Raw genomic sequence first — 23,195 nt, forward strand, 5'->3', positions numbered from 1 at the left:
CCTTTAGGTTTGGCACCTTTGTAGAAACTCAACCTACTATCTCTGGACTTGGTATTTTATTCCATTCATCTATATGTTTATTTTTATGCCAATGCTTCCCTTTGTTAATTATTATAGTTTTATAACAAGTCTTGAAATCAGAAAATGAGTTCTCCAAGTATGTTCTTATTTTAAAAAATTATTTTAACTTTTGTAGATCCTTTGCAATTCCATATAAATTTTAGAATCAGCTTGTCAACCTCTACCAAAAAAGCCTCCTAGGATTTTGATTAGGATTGCATTAAATCTCTAGATCATTTTGGGGAATAATTGATATTACAACAATATTGAGTTTTCTGATCAATGAACACATTATGTGTCTTCATTTACTATATCTTGTTTAACATTTCCCAGCGATAGTTGTGGTTTTCAGCATACACATTTTGTATATATTTTGTTACATATACCCCTATGTATTTAATGTTTTTCAATGCTATCATAAATGGTATTTTAAATTTTTCATTTTTCAATGTTTGTTGATAAATTTATCCATTCATTTTCTTAGCTTTGTTGTAGATTTTTAAGGATTTTTTTGTAGGTGATTATGTGGTCTTTAAGTAAACACAGGTTTTACTTCTTCCTTTCCAAACTGTTGTGCTATCTCTCTGTCTATTATCATCTATCTATCTATCTATCTATCTATCTATCTATCTATCTATCTATCTATCTATCATCTATCTATCTATCTATCATCTATCTGTAGTCTTTGCTTGCCCTATTATAATGGCTAGACTCTAGCATAATGTTGAATGACAGTGGTGAGATAGACATCTTTGCCTTATATACAATCTTAGGGGGAAAACATTGAACTCAGCACTAAGTATGATGTTAGATATCTTTTTCCAGTACACATCCTTTATTATGTTGAGGAGGTTCCTATGTAGTCATCATTTGCTGAGTTTATTATTTCTCTATTTAATCATGTATTTTTTAATATCATGAATAGGTGTTGGATTTAAAAAAGTGCTTTTTCTACATCAATTGAGATGATTATATGGTTTTCTGTTTATCCTGTTAATACAGTGAATTGATTGCATTCCTGGGATAAACCCTGTTGGCCACTGTTTATCATTCTTTTTATATGTTTTTGGATTTGATTTGCTAATATTTTGTTAAGGAATTTTGTATTGGTATTTTAAAAGAATATTATATAGTAGTTTTAATTTTCTTGATGTCTTTGGTTATGGTATCAAGGTAATGATGTCCTCATAAAATGAGTGCCTCTCTACATTTTTTGAAAGAGTTTGTGTAGAATTGTTTTATTTCTTCCTTAAATGTTTAAAAGAATCTACCAATGAAGCCATCTGGGTCTGAGTAGAAGAGGTGAGATAGATATCTTTGTCTTATATACACTTTAAGGGAAAAGCTTTCTTTATGGCAAAGTTTTTCAATTATAAATTCAATTCCTCATTATATTTTGTCCTATTCAAATTTTCTATTGAATAAAAAAAATAATGTATGTCCTTAATTTATAAATTTGTCCATTTCATGTAAATTGTTGAATTTATTGGTATGAGATTGTTCATAATATTTATTTCTTATTCTTATTATATCTGTGGGATCTATAATGATGTCCTCTAAGTCATTCCTGATATTGGTAATTGATATTTCTTTTTTTTCTTGATCAGTATTGCTGAGTTTATCAATTTTATTGGGCTTTAAAAGAAAATAGGTTTTAATTTCATTGATGGTCTTTATTGTTTTATTTCTATCTTTCATACCCAAAGATATAATTTCTACTCATATCTTTGTTATATCTTTCCTTCTTCTTACTTTGATTTTAATTTTCTCTTCTTTTCTATAGCAACTTAAGACCAAAACTTAGTTAATTGATTTGAGGCCTTCATTTTATTTTATTTTCTAATGTAAGCACTTAAAGCTATACATTCCTCTTAGAATTGCTGTATCTGCACCCCAAAATTATCATCTGTTGTGTTATCAGTTTTATTTAATTCAAATTTTTTAGATGTCTTCTTTGACCCATTTATTCTTTTAGGTGTATATTTAAATATCTAATTATTTGAAGGATTTACCAGATGTCTGCCAGGTATTGATTTCTAATTTAATATCATTGTGGGCAGACAGCAGACTTGATATGATGTCCATTCTTTAAAATTTTTTTAAACATGTTTTGTGGCCCAGCATATGGTCTCTTAGTGAATATTTCATGTGAATTTCAAAAGAATATGTAGTCTGCTGTTGCGGGCAGAATGTTTTATAAACGTGAATTAAATGAACTTGGTTGATAGTCTTGTTCAAATCTTCCATATTCCATAACTGATTTTCTATCCTCTTGTTCTATCAATTCCTGAAAGAGGAGTTATAAAATCTCCAATTATAATTGGAGATTTATATGCTTTTCCTTTGAGGTCTATCAAGTTTTGCTTCATGTATTTTGATATTCTATACTTAGTTTCATATAAGTGTAGGATTATGTTTTTTTTAATGTTTCTATCATTATGAAAAGTCTGTCTTTATTTCAGAAAGTATTTCTTGTTCTGAAGTCTTCTTTGTCTAGTTATAACTATTTTAGCTTATGATTAGCTAAGGTATATATTTTTATGCTTTTACTTTTAATCTCTCCGTATTTTTATAGTAAAGCGAGCTTCCTTTTCAGCTTTATTGAGGTATAATTGACAAATAAAATTGTAACAGAAAGTGTGCAATGTACTTAGTACTTAGCAACAGGGTCAAGGAGAAACCTATGCAGAATCCGGAGTTCTTTCTTGCATAGGTTCCTCTTCTCTGGTTCTTTGACCTACCAAGTACTGTTACTTCAGTTCCTTTGAACTCTGTTTTCTCAGTTCAGTGGCACACCTTGCTCTGCTTGACGTGCCCCTTCCTATTTTGCAGTCCAGAAAGTGCTTCCAGACACAAAGCCAGGACAATCCTAGGGCTCAACGCATTTGTTTCCTTTTCTCAGAGATCACAGTCCTGAACCGTCTACTTTTTATACATAGTTATTTTATATATTTTGTCCAGGGTTCTAGTTGTTTACAGTGTGTGTGGAAGGGTGCATTTGGTCTCGGTTATTTCATCATGGCCAGAAGCGTGAGTCTGTGTATTCTGTTTTGATCATATTGAATTTAAGGTAAGTGTGAAAATGCTAACTGGAGGTCCATTATCCAGTTGGTGTTAGATTTGTGTTTTAGAGAAGAAATTTGGGTTGAAGAGATAAGTTTGGGAGTTGTGGTAATGTGGATGGTAATCAAAGTCATAAGCATGATAGGATATTATCACCTTGTGAGAATGGAACCCTGTGAAGAAAACTGGGCTTTGGGACCTCAAAGAACCTCACTTTTAAATTCTAGGTAGAGAAAAATGAACTAGAGGAGATGACAAAGAAGGAACACCTAGAGAGGCAGGAGAAAACCAGAAGAGCATGTTGCAAAAGCCAGGGAAGGTATTGTCAGAGCTTCCTCACATTGGTTCAAGTGAAATGAGGCCTGAAATCTGGCCTTTGGATTTTGTGATATGAAAAGTTTTAGTGACCTTGCCCAGAATCGTTTCAGCAGAGCATCGGGACAGAAGCCACATTGAATGCTGAGGACAGAGTGGGAGGTAAGAGGGTAAGGGTAAGTTTACAAACGGAGAGGGTAAGTTTAGATAATTTTAAGGGTTTAGTTGTAAAGTGGAGGCAAAAGTTAACTTGAGAGCTGTAGCTGGATGAGAATTTCAGAAGTGGGTTTATTTCTTTTCTTTTTAAAAAATGTCTTTTTTTTTTTTTTTTAAATAAGCTTGCATATATAGAAATGCTGGTGGGAAGGACCTGTTTGAGAGTACGAGGTTAATGGTTTGAGAGAGTGGTGATGATCTTTAGTGTCAAGACTAGAAAGGCTGCTGTGTGTGCAAGTTGAGGCTTGACAGAAAAATCGATATATTTTCTTGTAACTGAAGGAAGGAAGAGAGAATGGGTGCCCCGGAAGTCAGGTTTGTCTGTTTTGTGGTGGGAAATTGACAGGGGTCTTTAACGATGGCATCTATTTCTTATGGGGATTATAAAGATGCTTTCCACAAAATGTTTGAAAAATACTCGACCTATTGTGGTTGGGGGTGATTGAGAAAGCGTGGCCACCAGCTGACCCCAGAACTGGACTTGGCAACCCCGGGCTCCTCAGGCCCACCTCGTGCCTGGAATGTACCTCCTCCCCACCGTTTCCACAGAGGAAGCCGCCTTCAAGGACATAGCCTTGAGGAAGCAATGTGTTGCGGAGACCATCTGGATGATATACATGACTGCACCCAGTTAAGGCCTCTGCATAGCTTTTAAGGTTCGGCGGGCATGTGTGGTTTTGCAATTGCCCAAGACAAGCCTTTGTGAATAAGTTCTCTTGCGTATTGAAACTGCCACTTACCAATCTGGAGTGGTCTGCCTCGCTTTGGTCTCTCCCTGCCTTCTGCGTATGGGGCCCGGTTTCAGATTATACTCAGGAAGCTCCCCAGGACGCTGTGAACTAATATCCATATTGACATAAATCTGAAGAAGTTTTAAAGACTATTTGATCCTGTTTAATCAGAAATCACAGGCAGAATAATGCCATTAAGTTTGTGTAGTCCCAGACATGTCTGACTATAACATCTGTCTGGTGATCAGTCACGTGGCTACACCAGTCCAGAAAGATGATTGGCAGATGATGAGGTCGATGGTGGCCCCTTAGCAAGAATGGGAGACCGGAAAGACAGCAGAGGTTTCCTGCTTATTCCATCTCCTGCTAAAGGCTTCTGCTTCTCTCTCCTTTCAGGTTGCTTTTCCTGTATCTGATGTTCGTTCCTCAAGCCCCACTGCTGTCTCCATCATCCTCTTCGCCTCAATCTCTAGCTTTATTTCTTTAGTCCTGGTTTCTCACCTGGTATTTAACCTTCTTCTACCTCTTCTGGGCCCCTCTCCTGAAAATAGTCTCTTCATTACTTATCAAAAATCTTCTTTTGTGTTTTTCAGCATTTCCAATTCCTCCTCTTCTTGTGTGTTTGTCCTCCTGTTATATTTTTTTCCTTAGCTCCCTTGAATCCCACTGTTGTCCTGCTCTCTATTTGTTTATGAAAGAAAAAGCCTACATTTTCAGTATTATCGGTCCCAATTTAAGGTAGATTATATTCTTAAATGCCATCTTGAACTGCTTTAAATTTTCTAAACTTTTTTCCCTTAGAATTAAACAATTAAAGAGTGATGCGTCTCATCAAGTTTGAGGTTCAAATAGCATTTTTTTTTTTTAAAATACAGAAATGCCTGAAAGGTTTTTTGTTTTGTTTTCTTGTTTGAAAAAGAGGGCCCAATATTTACATACAGTCTCTGGCAAACCATTATGAAAACATTTACATATTTAGACTATTTAGAAAATTAGAGAGAATTGGAAAGACAATAAATGTCTTCATATATCTAAGTTATGGTCTATGAAAAAGGAGTTAGCTCTTCATAAAAAAAGTGAAGTATATTTTCACTTAAGCACCAAAAAATGTGGGAAGCATTTGAGAAGCAGTTTTACCAGGTAGTCTGCAGACATTAAAAGTCAGAAATCCTGAGTTGTTTTACTGTCGCTAGTGGCAGTTAACCAACAGCATGGATGGGTCATCTGCTATGTATTAATTCACAGTACTTTCCTGGCGTCTGCTAAAGAATAACAGTGAATCTCAAAGTCAGTTCTCAAGCCTACCCCCGATAGGGAGCAGGCGTAAGGAATGAGTTGGCTCTTTAAAACTCAAGTGCAAGATTTCTTTTTTCTTCTATGTCAGATAACTTGGCATTGAGCCTCACTGACCAGAGCGTCAAGAAGTTCAGTTGTTTCCAGTGCTATAGAGATGTTCGTTATAGAGATGCTCCTTGTAACCCCCATAGGCTATTAGAAGGAGGTGATGCCATTTCTTCCATGGCAAACACAGGAAAGGGGCTTCTTTCCTATAGTTTCCAGGCACCAAAAGAGAGCAAAATGATCTCCACCATTCCCCATGCCCTAATGGAGCACTATTCTCTCTCCATTTCTATTTCCACATCCTCCTCCTCCTCAAACCTTGGGTGCTCATCCTTCTCTAGATAATTCGTCAGTACAGTGCCTGTAGGTTGAGGCTTCAGCACAGGAGGCCTGTTCATTCTCTAGGGCACACAGGCTTGATTTGTTTTGGGGAGGGTCCCCCCAAAAAAAAAGGAAAAGGAAAAGAATTCTTTCATGGGTCTCCAAAAGCAACAAGAATCAGATAAACATGAATATCACTAAATTATCTTGTGTATGAATGCTGTGAGAAATATATTGAGGACAAGGTACATTGGATTTTATATTTGATATTCAATCATTTGATATTCAAGCAGCCTCTGTCAAATTTTTATATTTCAAAAAGTCATATGTTATTTCCAAATAAGTAAGAAACATATTTAAAAACTTCTTACTGACTCAACATTGGGTGTGATGTATTCACTAGTCACACACCATGACACTAAAAATAAACTTCATGTCAGCATTGGATGCAACAATTAAACTGTAATATACTTGGTGGAATTGCGGATTTGTGCAGCACTATGGAAATCAGTATGGAGGTATCTCAAAAAACTGGAAATGCAACTACCTTATGCCCCAGCAATTCCACTCTTAGGTATCTATCCAGAGAAATCCAAGATGCTAATTAGAAAAAATTTAGGCACCCCTATGTTTATTGCAGCACTATACACAATAGCCAAGGCATGGAAACAACCGAAATACCCATCAGTAGATGACTGGGTTAAGAAACTGTGGTACACTTATACAATGGAGTATTACTCAGCCATACAGAAGAAAGAAATCTTACCATTTGCAATGATATGGATGGACCTAGAGAACATTATGCTAAGTGAAGTAAGTCAGACAGAGAAAGACAAATACCATATGATCGCATTTATATGTGGAATCCAAAGAATAGAATAAATGAGCAAACTAATAAGAAACAGTTTCAGAGACATAGAGGAAAAACTGAGGGTTGCTAGATGAGAGGCAGGTGGGGATAAAGGAGAAGGTGAGGGGGTTAGAAAGCACAAATTGGTAACCACAAGATTGCCACGGGAATACGAAAGACAGTTTGGGAAATATAATCAATAACAGTGTAAAGGTTTTGTAGGGTATCTTGTCTCATTAGGGAGACCACCTCAGGGATAATGTAGATGCCCGATCACTGCACTGTACACCTGAAGCTGAAGCTGAATGTCAACTATAATTTAATATATATATATATGTATGTATATGGTCACAGGCTGTGGAGTACAGCCTAGGGAATAGAGTCAAAGGAATTGTGCCAGCTACATACGATGTCAGAGGGATAGTAGATTGGGAGAGGGGGGTTATCACTTCGTGAGGGGTATAAATGTCTAGTCCATTGTTTTGTACACCTGAAACTAATAAAAAAAAGAAAGAAAGAAAACATAACACACTTAACATAGAATTGTAAGTTTTGAGTGGTGGAATACTTTTGAAAAGGAATGTCCAGCTATCAGGAGATGTTGTTTACCTCAGGGCACGTGACCCTCCTGCTCAAGTCAACAACCCCATCACCAAGTGAACTTGGAGCATCTGCATCTCCTCTCGATGACAACCTGCAGAGGTACCAAAATCAGCCTTACAACGAGTGCGTTTAGATTCTTTGAGCATGTCTTCCCATTTCTTTGTGTCTTCTTCAATTTCTTTTAAAAATGTCTTAGAGTTTTCAGTGTCTTACAGTCTTTCCCATACCTGGTTAAGTTTATTCCTAGGTATTTTATTCTTTTTTGTTGCAATTGCAAAAGGGATTGTGTTTTTATTTCTTTTTCTGAGATTTCATTGTTAGTATACAGGCATGCAATGGATTTTTGCACATTGATTTTGTAGCTGGGCACTTGACTGTATTTGTTTATTGTTTCTAGTAGCTTTTTGGTGGAGTCTTTAGGGTTTTCTATATGTAGCATCATGTCATCTGCAAAAAGTGACGATTTAACTTCTTCATTCCCACTTCGGATGCCTTTTATTTCTTTCTCTTGGCTGATTGCAATAAATTTTAATTAAAAAAATTATTTGAGCATGATATGGAAATTTTTCAAAAGAAAATACAGGGCTCGTGAGTACACATTCAACGCTTGAGACCACAGCGGTGCTTCTCCAGTTTCACTGTGCTCCCAAACCACCTGGAGAACTTGTTAAAATGAAGATTCTCATTCAGTAGGTGTGAACTGGGGCCCGAGGGTCTGCCTTTCTAAGGAGCTCTCAGGTGGTGCTGATGCAGTGGGTTTTCTGGGAACACTAAGCAGCAAGGTTGTAGAGAAAACTTCATTACTACAGAAACGCTCGTCAATGCTGGTAAATTGATCGTTTGCAACGTGAATGTATCCTTCATACTGAAGCACGTGGGTAATTTCTTTCCTCTTAAGGAACCGTGCACCCAAAATTTAATTTTTAAAAAGTCTTCGTTTATGGCGGTTAACCTGACCAATGAAGGATATCGGGAAGACGAGGGCCAGACAAGTTACACCAAAGTCATGCATTGTATGCCGTAGGAGGACAACATAGTACTGCATAATTGTTATCCACAGTGAAATGTGTAGGACTTACTTAAATTTGGAGCCAGGCTGATTGGCTTCTTGTGATTTGAGGCCCTTGTTGCGTCAGTTGGCCTCTGGTTTATGCTGTGGAAGACATGACAAGTTCTGGACATGTTTTGAGATAGCCGTTGGACACTCCGGTGGATATTTCAATACATGGGATATGGGTCTGGAGCTCAGTAAAGAGATTTAGACTGGATGTATAGAATTGGAGTGGGTGTGAAATGAAAAGAAAAGAGAGCCTGGACCATATCCTAACGAGTACTAACATTTAAAGAAAGGAACAGGAATAATAGCCAATGAAGGCGATAGAGATTTGCAAGGAAAATTGGGCGAGTGAGTCTTCATAGAAGCCAAGTAAGAGTATTGGCATCTAGTAGGTACTTAATAAATGCTTGTTGAAATGAAAAACAAAAACAAACAAACAAAAACTAAATGAACAGGAAACCATGAATTGGGCTCATGAGCGCCTTGTATCAAGACCACTGAATCCATCACTTTTCCGAAGCATATTTTTTAATATTTGTTTCTATCAAATGCTGTCCCCTCTGCCTGGAATAGCTTTCAGTCTCCTTCTACCTGACCTCTGCCTCTGTTACCCACCCTGTTGTGTTTGCACATGCTCTCTCTGGCCTTTGAACCTCAATTATCCATCCTCTTTTGCTCCTGGCTGCCCTGGTGGACCTGGCTGATTGCTGCCCACCCTCCCTGAGTCCTACATGTGCCAACCCTGTCTCTGGCACTTTTGCTGGTACCCACCTGGGCTAGGAAGCTCCCCTCCCCAGGAGGGACTATAGCAATTGATAGACAACAAAGGAGGGAGATTATATTTGCTGATAGTAGATCTTAGTGTTTCCTTTTCACTATGATGTCATATGTGATCATACGAGTTGGTGTGTTCACGCCCGAGCTGAACTATGTATGACCTGTGACCCTGAGGGGGTGTGTATGTGACCGGAAGAAGTAGGAACAGGGAACTGTGGTTTCTCCAGGAACTTGAGCACTCATGAAAGACAAAGCTACTGAAGAATGAACATTTTAAAATGACCCTGAGGTAGTGGAGGGTAGAGGTGTTTGAGAGATAAGTGGAGAGTCAGACTGCCTGGGTTTGAATCCCATTCTGCCATTTACAAACTATTCAGCCTCAGGAGAGTTACTGAACTTCTCCAGATCTCAGTTTTCTCATCCATAAAATGGAGCTAGAGCACTTAGCATAGTTCCTGGCTAATCCAGCCTGTTGAATAAATGTTGGCAAAACCAACCAAATACCTGTACACAGTATAGGTCTGCATGCATACATGGTGTTTCATATGTTAGGTGTGCAGATGGTATATGGGGCATAAAAGAGGTTTATTAAGAACAGTGATCTAGTCTCCTCAAAAAAAGATTGTGGATGGTGCAGCGATGGGCAGAAAGGGTTAATCAGTCCCCTTTGGGGAACCTTAACGTACTGCCGTTTGGACACTATGATGAGGAGATGGTGTTTGCCAGAGGAACATGTGCTTGGCGTGTTTCCGGTACGTAATAATGGAACCTGAGTCACTTACATTTTTTCATCTACTTTTCATATTATCCATTGATGCTCATTTATAGAATCAGCTATTTGGTTTTAGACGTGGATCTTTTATTTTATTTTTTTTTGGTTCCTGTGTAAAGGAGCTTTAATTAAGACCTTTAACCGCATATGTACCCTCTTCTAACATGCTGAGTTCATCAACTTAGACAACATAAAGGAAATGAAAATGTCCAGTGGTACTTGGTATTCAGAATCAGTACCTGAATGCCAGCTGGGGAATAAATTATCAGTCGAAGACCAAGATGTCAATGAATGTAGATAATCACCAAAAATCCAAGAAATTGTCAACTGGGAACCTTATTTGCACAGTCTTTATCAACATTCTTTCTATTTTCAGCATTCAAACCATGCATTATTGAGTGGCAAAATAGCACCCCGCTTAAGTTTTGTTGACTTCAATTCATTGGTTATAATTATTAACTTTATTTTTTAATGTTCTAGTACTGACATGCTTGGGGGGAAGCATTGAACCACAGTGGTGATTGCACAGCAAGGAAATCAGCAGAAGAGGAAAATTAAATGCTGGGTGATGGTTTGAAGTCAGCAGTGATGGGAATGAATGGGTGGGAGAGTTAAATTTTTAAGTGATTTAGCAAATGATGCTAAGAAAGTGCCATAGCATCATTTTGGGTTTTTGAGTATAACAAATGGTAATTGATCATATTTTTGTACTCAAGTAAAAAAAAAAAATCCAAACTCTTTATATATAATTTTGACTGTGCTAAGCAACTCATTGCAAAGTTTTTCCTATGTTTTGTTTAGAAGAATACTTAGAGATAGATTTCATTTTGAAATCCCAAGCTGCTTGAAAACTTTCTCGAGAAGGTATCAAAGAAATATCTTTTATTCCGGCATGCAGTGGAATCCTGGCAGTAGTAGTTAGAAATAATGAAATCGGGGAATGACATTCTCCTTGTCTCTCTGGGGTGCTGGGTCACTGAGCAGAGTTTTCAGAGGTGGACAGATCCATTTATTTCTCTTTCCTCCTTGTGAGAGGTGCCGAAAATGTATATTATCTTGTAAAAAAAAAAAAAAAAGAAAAAAAAAAGGCCAGATTATTTTTCTCCTGGGTTAGTTCTAACCTGCTTCTCATGTCTTTTGAAATCCTATCCTGAAGCCTTCAGTGCCTGAGTAAAAATGAAGTTTCTTTTTACTTTTCAATCAATTTTTTTTTTTTATTTTCGTAAGGAAACAAATAGTAAAGCGTGTAAATAATATAAAGTATACATTTATTTTTTCCTGGGCCCTTGCCTTAAAATGGTTTCTCTTCTATGGGCTTAGTTTCTGCTGGATTCATTCTTTTTTTTCCCCATCCTCCATCTATCCATTCATTTGTTCATTCATTCCTGATCCTTAGCACCGATGACAACATAATGCAGTTTCCTGATGATAATTGCATAGTTATTTTGTTACATAGTTCTAATACAAGAACTCAAATTATGCATGTACGGTACTACTGTGTGTAAAAAGCACAGGAAATGGTCGTGTTAGGTTTAATATTATTCAGCTTGTGGCAGGTTTTTAAAATTAAGTACCTGTCGGTCAACCACCCCTCCTCGTCGCTTGTATAAATTGGGTGGTTTACACATCTGAAGGAAGCCTGACGGAAGAGGCAATCTGTGTCTGGTGTTCAGTGTTCATTCCCTTTTTGCCACCTTTTTTCACGCGTCAGCTTAATGTCATTTCTGCAGGGAAGTCTTCCCAGCGCCCACCCCCCCAACCCCCCCAGAATAGATGAGTTAGGCCATTATTCTTTGCAGCCTATATTTCTCTTTTACAGCACTCATTACTCTTGCTCTTAAATGTTTATTTGGGTGATTGTTTATTTAATGCCTGTCTGTTCCATCTGACCATAGGCTCCGTGCGGGTGGGAAGACCATGTGTTGTTTGCTGCCCTATCCCCAGAGCCTGTCATGGTGTCTGGCACATAGTGGGGGCTAATTTGTTGAATGAATTAATCCAAAAGTAACCTTTAAAAAAATTTAAGTTTCATTTGACCACTAATCAGAAAAAGTGTGTGTATTGAATTAACCTTTTTAGTTTGGGAGTGATATTGCTTATGTTCTAGTTATAATTTTCGAGACCTCGCAGAGTACTGAAATGTATGAAAAGAAGAAAAGATAGTGTTCACTTTTTAAAAATAAGGAAAGATGGAAGATCAGGAGAAGCCATAAACTAGAGAAACTATAGAACTAGTTGAAATATTAAAGACCCTTCCTTAAAAAGTAAAAGTTTTAAATTCAACTTGCTATTAGAACTTTTGGGTGAATATTTTCAGGGTAGATAGGCTTAAAAATTCCCCCATGACTAGTGACTTGACCAATTAAAACAAAATCTTTCCCTTCAGAGCTGCTGTGCTTTCTCATTGTAAAATGTAATTAGCAGATATAAAAAGGGTTTATTACTCTTATTGGGTATACTCGTACTTATGGTTGTTTATATGTAAATTATTTCATGTTCCCGGATTACTTGTCTTTCATTTTAAATAAACAGGTCAGAAGTCAAGTGTCATTACCAATTTGATTAAAATCATTACTTCTTTTTTAAACAGGACGTTAGTTATTTTCTTTTCCCCCCACAAATTCCATTTAGTTGGCCGAGTTGCAACATTGGAATTTTCAGTAGCCAGACCAAAATATCTTAGTGTAGATGTTCTGCCAAAAGTATTTGAGAGCATCATTATAAAAAATTAGTATATCATAGGAAACTGGGAAACTGCACAGCCATTCATAAGTGTATTTAAAGTGTCAAATGATTGATGATAAATGAGACCCGGGAGGGATGGTATCTGCTTACCCCTCACATCCACCTTCTGTCTTTTGCCTTCTGTGTGCTGCCCTGGGACGCAACTGTCCAGACAATATCAAGAGGTCCTCTTGCCCCTTGGTTTCCAGTGAGTTTGGTCAAGGGGAGAGCCAGCAGGGAGGGAGGAGAGGTCAGTATATAATTTTTTTCGATATGTCCCTGTGGGGTTGCCAGGGGCTGGCTGTGTCCCCCCAGGGAGGTCACTGCTTCTCCCAAGATGACTTCTGTTCATGACTCCTTTTGGTTTCAGTAACTTTTCCCTCCTCTGCCTTCCTTTGACTTTTACTGGATTAGGGCTTTCTACTGCCATTCCCTAAATAGTGCCCCTTGAAAATAGTCACTTTATGAACATTCCTTGAGTTACCCTGATTTGAGTATGCCATTTCCCTGACTCATACAATATCCTTGAAAGAGTGGTGAGGAATGTACCCTTTTACAATTCAGTAGAATATCTAAATGGATTATCTGAAACCCCAAAATGACTTTATAAGTGTAATATGTGTGTATAATTTCAAGCATACATATGGACAAAAATGCACTATTAATGTTTTGAAGTGTGTCTTCAATGCCTTGATAGTCTTCGTATTTGCTGCTGAAATTTCACATTCACCATCAGTAAGCAGCAAGCCATCTGTGATGCATTTATCCAGTTATGAGAATGAACTGACCTTGTCTCTCCTCTCTGTGGTTGACTTTGTTATTAATGTTGTGTGTTTGTGAAGAGGAAGGTTCTGGTGAGGGGTATGCTCTGCATCCTGGCCCGTCATGGAATTAAACCTTCTAACCTTAAACCTGAAGTCTTCTGACATCATTCTATACCCAGCTATGTTAACTCACCCGAGGCCCTTTCAGGTGGGCATGTCCTCACCCGAGGCCCTTTCAGGTGAATGAGCTGATGGTGGGAAGGACAATAAAAATATAGTACAATAAAATCTTTTCCTTCCTTCCTTCCTTTCTCCCTCCCTCCCTCCCTCTCTCCCTCTCTCTTTCTCTCTCTCCCTCTCTCACCCTCTTTCTCCCTCTCCCCTTCTCTCTTTCTCACCCTCTTTCCCTCTCCCTCTCCCTCTCTCTTTCCTTCTTCCTCTCCTACTCCCTTTCTCCCTCCATGGCCTCCACAATTTCCCATCTCAATTGGCCTACTCTCCTTTTCTTTTGCTAAGCTCCACCATGTATCAAAACACGAAAGTTTGTAATCTTCCCTAAATCAACTGTGGAAATTCAACTGAGAGGAAAGACAGGGACTGAACTTCACGTTTGTCACTAAGTCTTCAAATCAGGAAGCCTACTATCTGTCCACTGTGTGGGTGGGCTCACTATACTGCGCAGGTCTTGGTTTGGGAGGAGAGGAGTATTTCTTCATGTTTTTGGAAGCAAACTCCGGATAGCCTCACTCTTCTTTATTATTCTATTCTTTGGCTCTACATTTTCTTCCTCCTTTTGCCTCTCCTTGTTCCATTTTCTTGAAGCTGAGAGGAGCATGACAGCTCAGGGCAGTGTGTGGAGGGGAGGGTCCTTGCTGGACATTGACTTCTAGCCCTTATTTTTATCTAATTTCTGATTATATACTCATGTTTTGCCACAAGCAACTAGTCGTTTTAATACCAGAGAGCAGTCAAGTCTGAAAAGACAAAGTTAGTGGCTGTAATCATTATGCTTTCTGGGCCTGATTCTGCAGCAACAACAAATCCATCCCCAGACCAGGTGGCAGGAAACGATCGCAGTGGTGGCTGCTGTTGCGAAGGCCAGCATCACTGAAGGAGTGTTCAGGCAAGCACTACCCCCTGAGGAAAGAGCACAGCTTCAGGCTGATCATTCGCCAGAGAAAACCGATGATGCTACTGAGCAGCACAAAATCAGATCGCACCCCACCAACATCCGCCAGTAAGTTCGACAGTCAATGGACAAGGTTGTTTGTGAAGATAAAAAAGAGCAAAAATCTTTTCTGGCAGGAATTGCTGGAAATGTGTGACTCAGATCTTAAACTGACTTCTGTCTGCAAACGAGTATAGGAGTTTCTTGCTGGAAGACTTCAATTTACTGTGATTCTGAGGACCTTCCTCTGAGCTGTGCTTTAAGTGGCTCATTGCTCATCAGGGGTGTCTTGGCTTCCTAGGGATCTTGGGCAAAGCATAAACTGGGGGAAATGGATGCAAAATTCATGCCATTTTGAGCAAACACAGAAAGTTTCAAGCTCACCACAGTGTTTTGATGTGCAAACAGCGGGGAGCCTTAAGAAGGCAGGTGGAGCGGAATTGTGCTCTTCTTAGAACCTGAAAGCATATGTATGGTGTCTAAAGGTCCCTTAGCCCCTTCGCATATCAGTTACACCCCATGTCATCCTCCCAGTCATGTGCCTTCAGACTCAGTGAGGGCAACAGGAAGAGACACAGACCATGTGAGGGAGATATAAGAAATTTCAGCCCTGTCTAGAATATCCATCCTATACAGAAAGATGAGCAAGAAGGGACAAATAATTAAAGAATCTGTGACTTTGGTCCTTGATTGGAAATGTCATTTTTAGTCTTCTTTAATGACAGATTGCAGTCCATGAGCTGTCAAAGTGTTTTCCAAGATGGTTATAAAGTTTTCATAACCATTTTCAGCATTTCAAGAAGCTGTGTGGCAATCGTTTGCTTCCCTATGATGTGTCTGCGTGGATGTGTCTGAAATGGCACTTAGTTGATTTGGACTGGAATTCTATGTCCTAAGCTTGGTGACAACAGATACCTCATGCTGATCAGATGCTTTAGCTCAAGAAGAGTAAGAGGTGGAGCTCTAGGTAGGAAATGTATATTCTGGAACTCCCCAAGAGGGCTGAGGTGGGGGCAGGAATCTGTTCTTCTGTGGGCTGCCATGAAAATGGAGTGGGAGAAGGGGAAGGGTTTTTTCATCACAAAACAATTATCCCAAAAGTGGATGCTTAAAGGAAATGCTTAAGGAAGGTATGGTGGTTAGTATCTTGAGTTGTGCAATTAATTGTCTCAATTGTCTGCTTTATTTGGGTGATGGAAATAAGGTCTTTTTTAAGCACACATCATGTTCTTATGATACTTCAGCACAAGGAAAATAAGAAGTGAAAACAAGCAAATGGGCAGGTGTTTTCAAATGATGCAGTTTGATGTCTTAAGGTACTGAAAGAAAAAAGAAAAAAAAGTCATGTAAGGGCAGTGGCAGAGAAAGCTGGAAGGGAAAGTGGATGGAGAGGCCAGGGCAGGGTTGAGGGTAGGGGAAGAAGGCAGTGGATGTCCCTTCTACAGAGACCTGGAGGAGAGGGTATGTTAATAGGCTCTGGCACACTCAGAGGGAAGAGAGGTTAACAGAAGGACTATTTATAAGGTGTGGGCAGAGTGAAAGGAAACAGTGCAGGATGGGGAAGTACTCAGGAACTAGGAGCAATGGCAAGACCGGAAGGGACAAGGGTAGAGAATGGTCAGTAGAACCTGGCAAGAGCTTTAGCTGTGGATGAGGGTTTCGGTGGAGAAACATAGAGTTGGTGGGGAAGGAGATAGGGAAATCAATGCTTTGACTTTTGTCTCCGCCGGCCCTCCCATTTCTTACTGGGGTCCCATTGCCCAAACTCAACTGAAAGCCTGAGGCGTGAGACCCAGATCTATCATTACGGTGCAACCTCCTAGGACATGCAGCAGGACAGAGAAGGATTGAGAGGGGCAAATGGAGAGTAGCCTGCGCAGTGTTTTGGTGGGATGTAGGGTAGGAGGTGCTGGGGAAGAGGCTGTACCAAATTCTTGCCCCAGCTTAATTATTTCATTGCCTCCAGGCAGTTGCTGAGTACTTGCTCTGTTAGGTTCTGGGGATACCAAGGAAATCAATAGAGACTTTGCCCCTGAGAGTCTCACAAGCCAGCATGTTGTCGTGGTTCTAATGTCAGAAGATGGAAACTATGAGAGTGAGGAGCAACAGACAACAGCTCGGCCTGGGAGTTAATGAAAGTGTCCCGGGGAGCAGGTGACTTTTGAGCTGGGTATTACATTTGTGCAAGTGGGGGAGCCAATCCCTCTCTACACAGCGATTGGCATGAGTGGGGGTGCAGACACTGGCAGGGTACGGCAGGGAAGACATGAGGATGGGACAGAGTGTGACATCAGGGCTTCATGAGCCAGCCTGAAGAGTTTGGATATTATTCTTTGAATGGGCAAGTGGGAATTACCAGAGGCTTAAAAAGGATGTTACTTCTTACACAGGATGGGAGAGCTGATGTAGAATGCTTTTCCTAATATCTTCTTTTCTTGTTATGTTCTCCTCATTTTCCCTCTTTTTTCCCTCTCTACTTCTATTCCCTACCCACCATCTTTTTTTTTTTTTTAAAAATTGTTGTTGTTCCTGATAGATGGAACCTCCAGGGTGAAGGGATTAATTAGGATGGATTTAGTGTAGGGAAAAGAAAAAGAAACATTCCAGGTTTTAGAGCAATTCCCACTTCAGTTGTCAGTAGGGGTTTAATTTGAGGACAGTGGAAATACTGGGGATGCTGGCACAGAAATTAAAATGCTTAATGAGCCAATGCTTAGTGGTCGAACACAATAAAATGAAAATGAGATGTGACTTCATGACAACTTGAAAAATTGTCTTGAAGGACTGTTTGTCTACCCTGATGTCTAGCATTGTAGACGGCAATACAGCAAATGGTGAGCAAATGAAAATACAAATACGTACTCTCACATTACTTTTCCACAAGTTGATAGGCAAAGAGAAAACTCTTCAAGAGTTTGGGGAGAAGTCCTTTACCTAATTATTAAAACAACCATTCCCCCTCTGCACTTTTATTTTGTACACCCTTTACACCTGTTTAATTAATCCTAAGCATAATGCTGACTGTTAATTAAACAGCCGTGGAAGTGACTGACTGAAGGTAGTAATTTGAGATAATTAGTTTTGGTTTCAAACACTCAACTTTCACACTTTGTGCTCATTTTTAGAAAGGGGTGGCTCATTATTATAGGCAGGTTGTGTCAGGCATTTTCCTGCTGGACTCTGAGTCGCCCTTCAGCTACTGGACTCCGAATGATTCTCAGTGAGAGGATTACTACATATCCGAATAGGACAAGGAAGTGTGCTACAGCATGTACTACAGGATGCTGCCCTACACACACATGTGTACACACACAGACAGACTCACACACAGACACACACACAGACACACATACACACACATGCACACAGGTACACACACAGAAAGACAGACACACAGGCACACATACATACAGACACACATATACACACACATGCACACAGGCACACACACATACACACATACACACACATATACACACAGACACATACACACATGGAGACACACATCCACACATACACACACATGCACACAGGTACACACACAGAAAGACAGACACACAGGCACACATACATACAGACACACATATACACACACATGCACACAGGCACACACACATACACACATACACACACATATACACACACAGACACATACACACATGGAGACACACATCCACACATACACACACACATACATACACACAGACACACATACACACAGACACATACACACAGACACACATACACACACATGCACACGTACACAGGCACACCCATGTTCACAGAGGCACAGAATTCTTTCCAAAGTGAAGGTCAAGCTGCTGAATCTCTTTCATTGGAACATAGAAATGCGCATGCTCTTGATCTTTGGGAAGATTTTACCTAGTAAGGGGTAGCTCACGCTGAGTCCTCCATTGTCTCTTTCCCAGGTCCCTTGGAGGCAAGCTAGAAAAGGTGAAAAGGCCAAGATGTGTGTGGTTGAAAATTGGAGGGTGTCCTTGATGATTAGTCATATACTACAAAGGCACAAAACTTAATCAAGGGAACAGCCTGCCAAGAGATGGCTGTTGTATTTGGCAGAGAAAGTAAAGGGGCAGGGAGGAAGCAGGTCAGACTGGTTTTCATGGATCCACAATGATAACAAGCTAGTTAACATAGTGCCCCTAGGGGAACAGGACTGGGAAGTATTGGGGGTTAAATAGGCTAAATCATTGTTATAGCTAATATAGAGAGATACAGGTTACACAGAAGCTGAATGGATCCTGCAGCACCCTGGAGAGCTCCAAGCACTTTCGTCCAGTTCTGTTCCCTGGGTGACTGACGCTTTTATATCTTGGGAAGTTCATTGTCACTTCATTAGCCACCAGTATGGAGTAGGACTCTCTAGACCCAAGAAAGATTATCTAGATGTAGAGAGCGTTTCGAAGATATCAAGAGGATGGTTAAAGCCTTCATCTGGATTTGGAATCATTTGGCCAGGGGGTGGTGGGTGACGGCTGGCTTCCAGAGGGTGTAGGCCTGTTTGGGGAGATAGAACTGCAGACTCTTTGACACCAGAGCGCTGACATTAGCTGCAGGATCTGAGGGAGAGCAAAGTTAATGATTTTATGTAGAAGGCAAACTTGCATCTTTAACTAAGCACCCTGAGTTAGGGCATCTTGTAGTCATTTTGACCTATGAACTTTCACACCACAGCCTGGCAGCAGAGGCCTGATGAGATGCACAGCTGCATAGCTCACCCTCCCAAATTGCCCTTCTCCTTTCACTCTTTATATTTTCCTTGAGTAACCGCATGCCCTCCTCTGGCTTTAACTACCACTCCCATTATGCATACCCCCACCTTTCTTTACCTCCGGTACCGAAGACCCTCGTAAACTCCAGGTCCCTCAATATTATTGCCCATTGTTTAGTTGCTTTCATTCATCTCACAGGAACCTCAAAAGAAGCAAATCAAAGTTAAACTTATCGTTTTGTCTGACAAGTCTCCTCTTCTTTTATCTGTCTTGGTAAAGAGCAAACATCACCTACCCGGTTACCAGAGCCATAGAACTGAGAGTCACCCCCCATTTTTCCTCATCCACTGCACCTTTCCTCGTCTTTCAGATACTTATTGGTTCTACACCCGCCCTTTCCCCCTTCATCATCTAGTTTCTGTCTGGCTTTGCTGTTTTATTTCCTGACACACCTCCCTTGGCATCCTACATTCCTGTCGTCTGAAATGCTGCAATTCCTGGAATCTATCCTACCCTTTCCTGACTCGATGCCTTTGGACGTGCAGTTCCCAGTGGCAGAAATGTCCTTTCCTGCCTCGTTTGCCAGATTTCCTGCATGTCCTGTGCCCTGTGTAGCCTTTATGTCTTTCTGCTGTTCTCTTTTAGCAACCACGTGTTCTTTGATCATAGCACTTTTCACTGGAAGAGTAACAGTTTTAAAATGTTACATTTTAAAAGTGTTTTTAGGGGGAAATTCATGGCATGTAGTTAATTTGTTACTCAGTTTGAATTTATTTAGGAGCAATGACATAGGAGTCCTAGTTTTGAAAACCTTCAAGCGATTCACAGTCCTTATATCAGAAAACAGTCTCTTTTCCCAAAGAAATTATGGTATGGATTCCTGTTTTATGGTGTTTTTTTTTTTTTTTTTTTGGTGGGTGGACCGGGCTGTTGAAAAAATATTTTTGTTAGAAGATACATGGTTGGCTATTCCCAAATCTGTGTGTGGTACTCAGTGATTATATTAATAATCAATAAATAGATTTGCAAAACTGTATGTTTAAAATATTTTACCAAGAATATAGTCCTAAAACTGAAATGGTATCAAGTGTAAAAAAAAAATCTCATCTCAAAGTCTCTGTTCATTATTGTACAGCCTTTATGTCCTAAAGCCAAAGACAATTTCAGAGATGACCTTTCTGATGCATGTATATACTATACCTTCATTTCTGCACCAGAACTTACCATGTACAGAATAAAACAGCAACAGCAACAAAAAAGCACAATTATTTTACTTTGGTTTCAGAAACCATGGAACCTGAAGCAACACTACATATTTTCTTGCTGTTTAGAAATGTGCTTTGAAAGAAAGTGAGCCCACAAACCATTATAAAACACTTCCTAATTAAACTGGTAGTCATCAAACCTTATTTTGGTTTCAGGTTGCTCTGTCATCTAGGTTTCTGTGATAGCTTGTTCAGTCTCTTGTGACAATCCATCATTCCACACGATGCCTCCCAGGTTGAAATGACATGTCATTTATTTTGCAGATACCTCAAATCAGCTATGCATCCACAGCCCCAGAGCTAAGTGACAACACCAGGTATGACTTCTTCTCTCGTGTGGTCCCGCCTGACTCCTACCAAGCTCAAGCCATGGTGGACATTGTGACGGAACTGGGGTGGAACTATGTGTCAACACTGGCTTCTGAGGGCAACTATGGAGAGAGTGGCGTGGAGGCCTTCACTCAGATCTCGAGGGAGATTGGTAAGCATGGATTTGTCACATGCTTGTATTTTGAGGCGATGGGCTGAGCGAGTCTGAGCATGTCCAAGCACGCTCTGATCTGTATGGGATAATTAGAGCTCCTATGGATGCACGGCCGAGGCTGTCTGCTCGAGGGGGAAGCTGGGTTTATTATAAATGATTTTGTTGTTCATGCTCTACCAAGGTGACCCTTTGGTGCTAATTTAGGAAATAGAGCTCCTGACTCAGGCGAACATTTTTTAAAGATGTCTGTTTTGACGAGGGAGTTTGCTGGCACATTAGAGTCACTGTAAATTTGAATAAATGACATACTTTTTGATTGTTCAAGATGGAAGTTTACATTAGCAAGTCATTAAATTAAAAATAAGGCACTGGAATTTAACATCCAACACTAGAGGGATTAAGACTGGTAATCGTTTTAAAACAATACTGAAGTAGCCCCCAAGGCTATGCTTAAGCAATATTGTTATTGTCATATTTGACTTTTTGCATTTTTATTTTTACCTTAAATTCTGAAGTTTACAGTGAGATGAAGGGCAAGATGTAAAAACTTGGTTATAATAAGTTGCTGATGAGCTCCGTTCTGGGATTTTTAAAAGGTGCTTAGACAAATCTCTATAGGTATTTCACCATGTGTATGTTTACTTATGAGGTTGTAAATCCATTCCACTATGTGGGGAAAAAAAAAAACACCCGACAGAACAAAACAAAAAACAACTTAGAGGACAAATCTTAATGCTGATTGGTCAACAACATGCCTTTGTGGATGAAAGGATACATTACTGTTACTTAACAAATACTATAACTCTTATTAAGAATTACTGAATAAAATTTACATTTTTTTTCTGTAAGACTAATAATATTTTTGTGGAAAAATACAGTACCCATTGGCTGTTTCTGAGTAATTTTGAACTCGAAGGAAGAACTGATGTTGATAATTTATTGTCTTTCCTGGAGACTTCAACTCAGGAAAAGATCTTGGGGGGTGATTTGGGCTTATCCATAATCAGCAAGGACAAGGAGGTATTGAATAAGTTATTGGAATGAGGTGTTCTCTAAAAAGATTAGCAGATGCCTGGGATCTGTTTTGCACATAACAGGGCATGGAAATTTATTATACACGATACTTAGTATGTTTAACATTTGTTCCAGTGCTGTGCTTTCGCATAAAAGATGGAAAAGGCCTGGCCTTGTTGGACAGATTGGGTTAATTGATTTAATTGGACAACTATTTACACCTGTTGTAAGTGTCCATGCTACCATAATCATTGCTCTTTGGAATTTAAAATTATATCACTATTGCTATAAAAATGATTCAAAACACTCAATTGAACTTTAAAGGCTGGCAAATTATATTACCTTCTTGGATAAGAATCCCAAGTTTATCCTTAGAGGAAATGCCCACTCGAAAATAGAAGCTTCTGGAAGCAGCGTTAATGCATTATTTAAGCAGCTGATGTCAGTTCTCACCAGTATGACAATTCAACAAAGGAAGGAAACTAATAGAGTATCTATTGAAATGATAAGTTTTCTGTAGTGATCCTATACATTCTTCAACTACTGGATATATTTTTGTGACATGAAACAGATGACTATGAAAAATTCAGTACAGGACAATTGCCAGTTGTTGCAGAATGTAATAAAATGCATTGTTCTAAACATTAAGGGAGATACCACTTTTATTCTTTTGACTAAAATAAGAAATATTTAGTTTCATTTTTTGGGGGATCATTGCTATACTTTGGTAATATTGTCACATAAAATGATTCAGATGGTGCCATTCATTATTCCTGTTTCTATCTTAGCCATTAGTATGGGAGGAAATAATTTTAGTGCCACGTGTATGCCCCTGATTAGAGCAACATGTTTCTTCTGTGTTGATCTTTCAGTATTCTATGACTTGATTGGCTGTCCGTTCTATTTCCGTTCTTACTTATCAGGGGGAATGGAGGCC

The 23,195-nt window shown here is 39.3% G+C and overlaps 1 protein-coding gene across 4 annotated transcripts in view; it reads left to right on the forward strand.

The window, feature by feature from the left end:
• GRM8 (glutamate metabotropic receptor 8) overlaps positions 1-23,195 on the forward strand; it is a 682,520-nt gene that overhangs the window by 113,583 nt on the left and 545,742 nt on the right. For all 4 annotated transcript variants that reach the window (XM_033099301.1, XM_033099298.1, XM_033099300.1 and 1 more), the window contains exon 3: positions 21,025-21,241. In XM_033099301.1, coding sequence (XP_032955192.1) covers positions 21,025-21,241 — 217 coding nt within the window. The remainder of the gene's footprint in view (positions 1-21,024; positions 21,242-23,195) is intronic.

The sequence above is a fragment of the Rhinolophus ferrumequinum genome, chromosome 26 (genome assembly GCF_004115265.2).
Source record: "Rhinolophus ferrumequinum isolate MPI-CBG mRhiFer1 chromosome 26, mRhiFer1_v1.p, whole genome shotgun sequence".
Classification (NCBI taxonomy): domain Eukaryota; kingdom Metazoa; phylum Chordata; class Mammalia; order Chiroptera; family Rhinolophidae; genus Rhinolophus; species Rhinolophus ferrumequinum.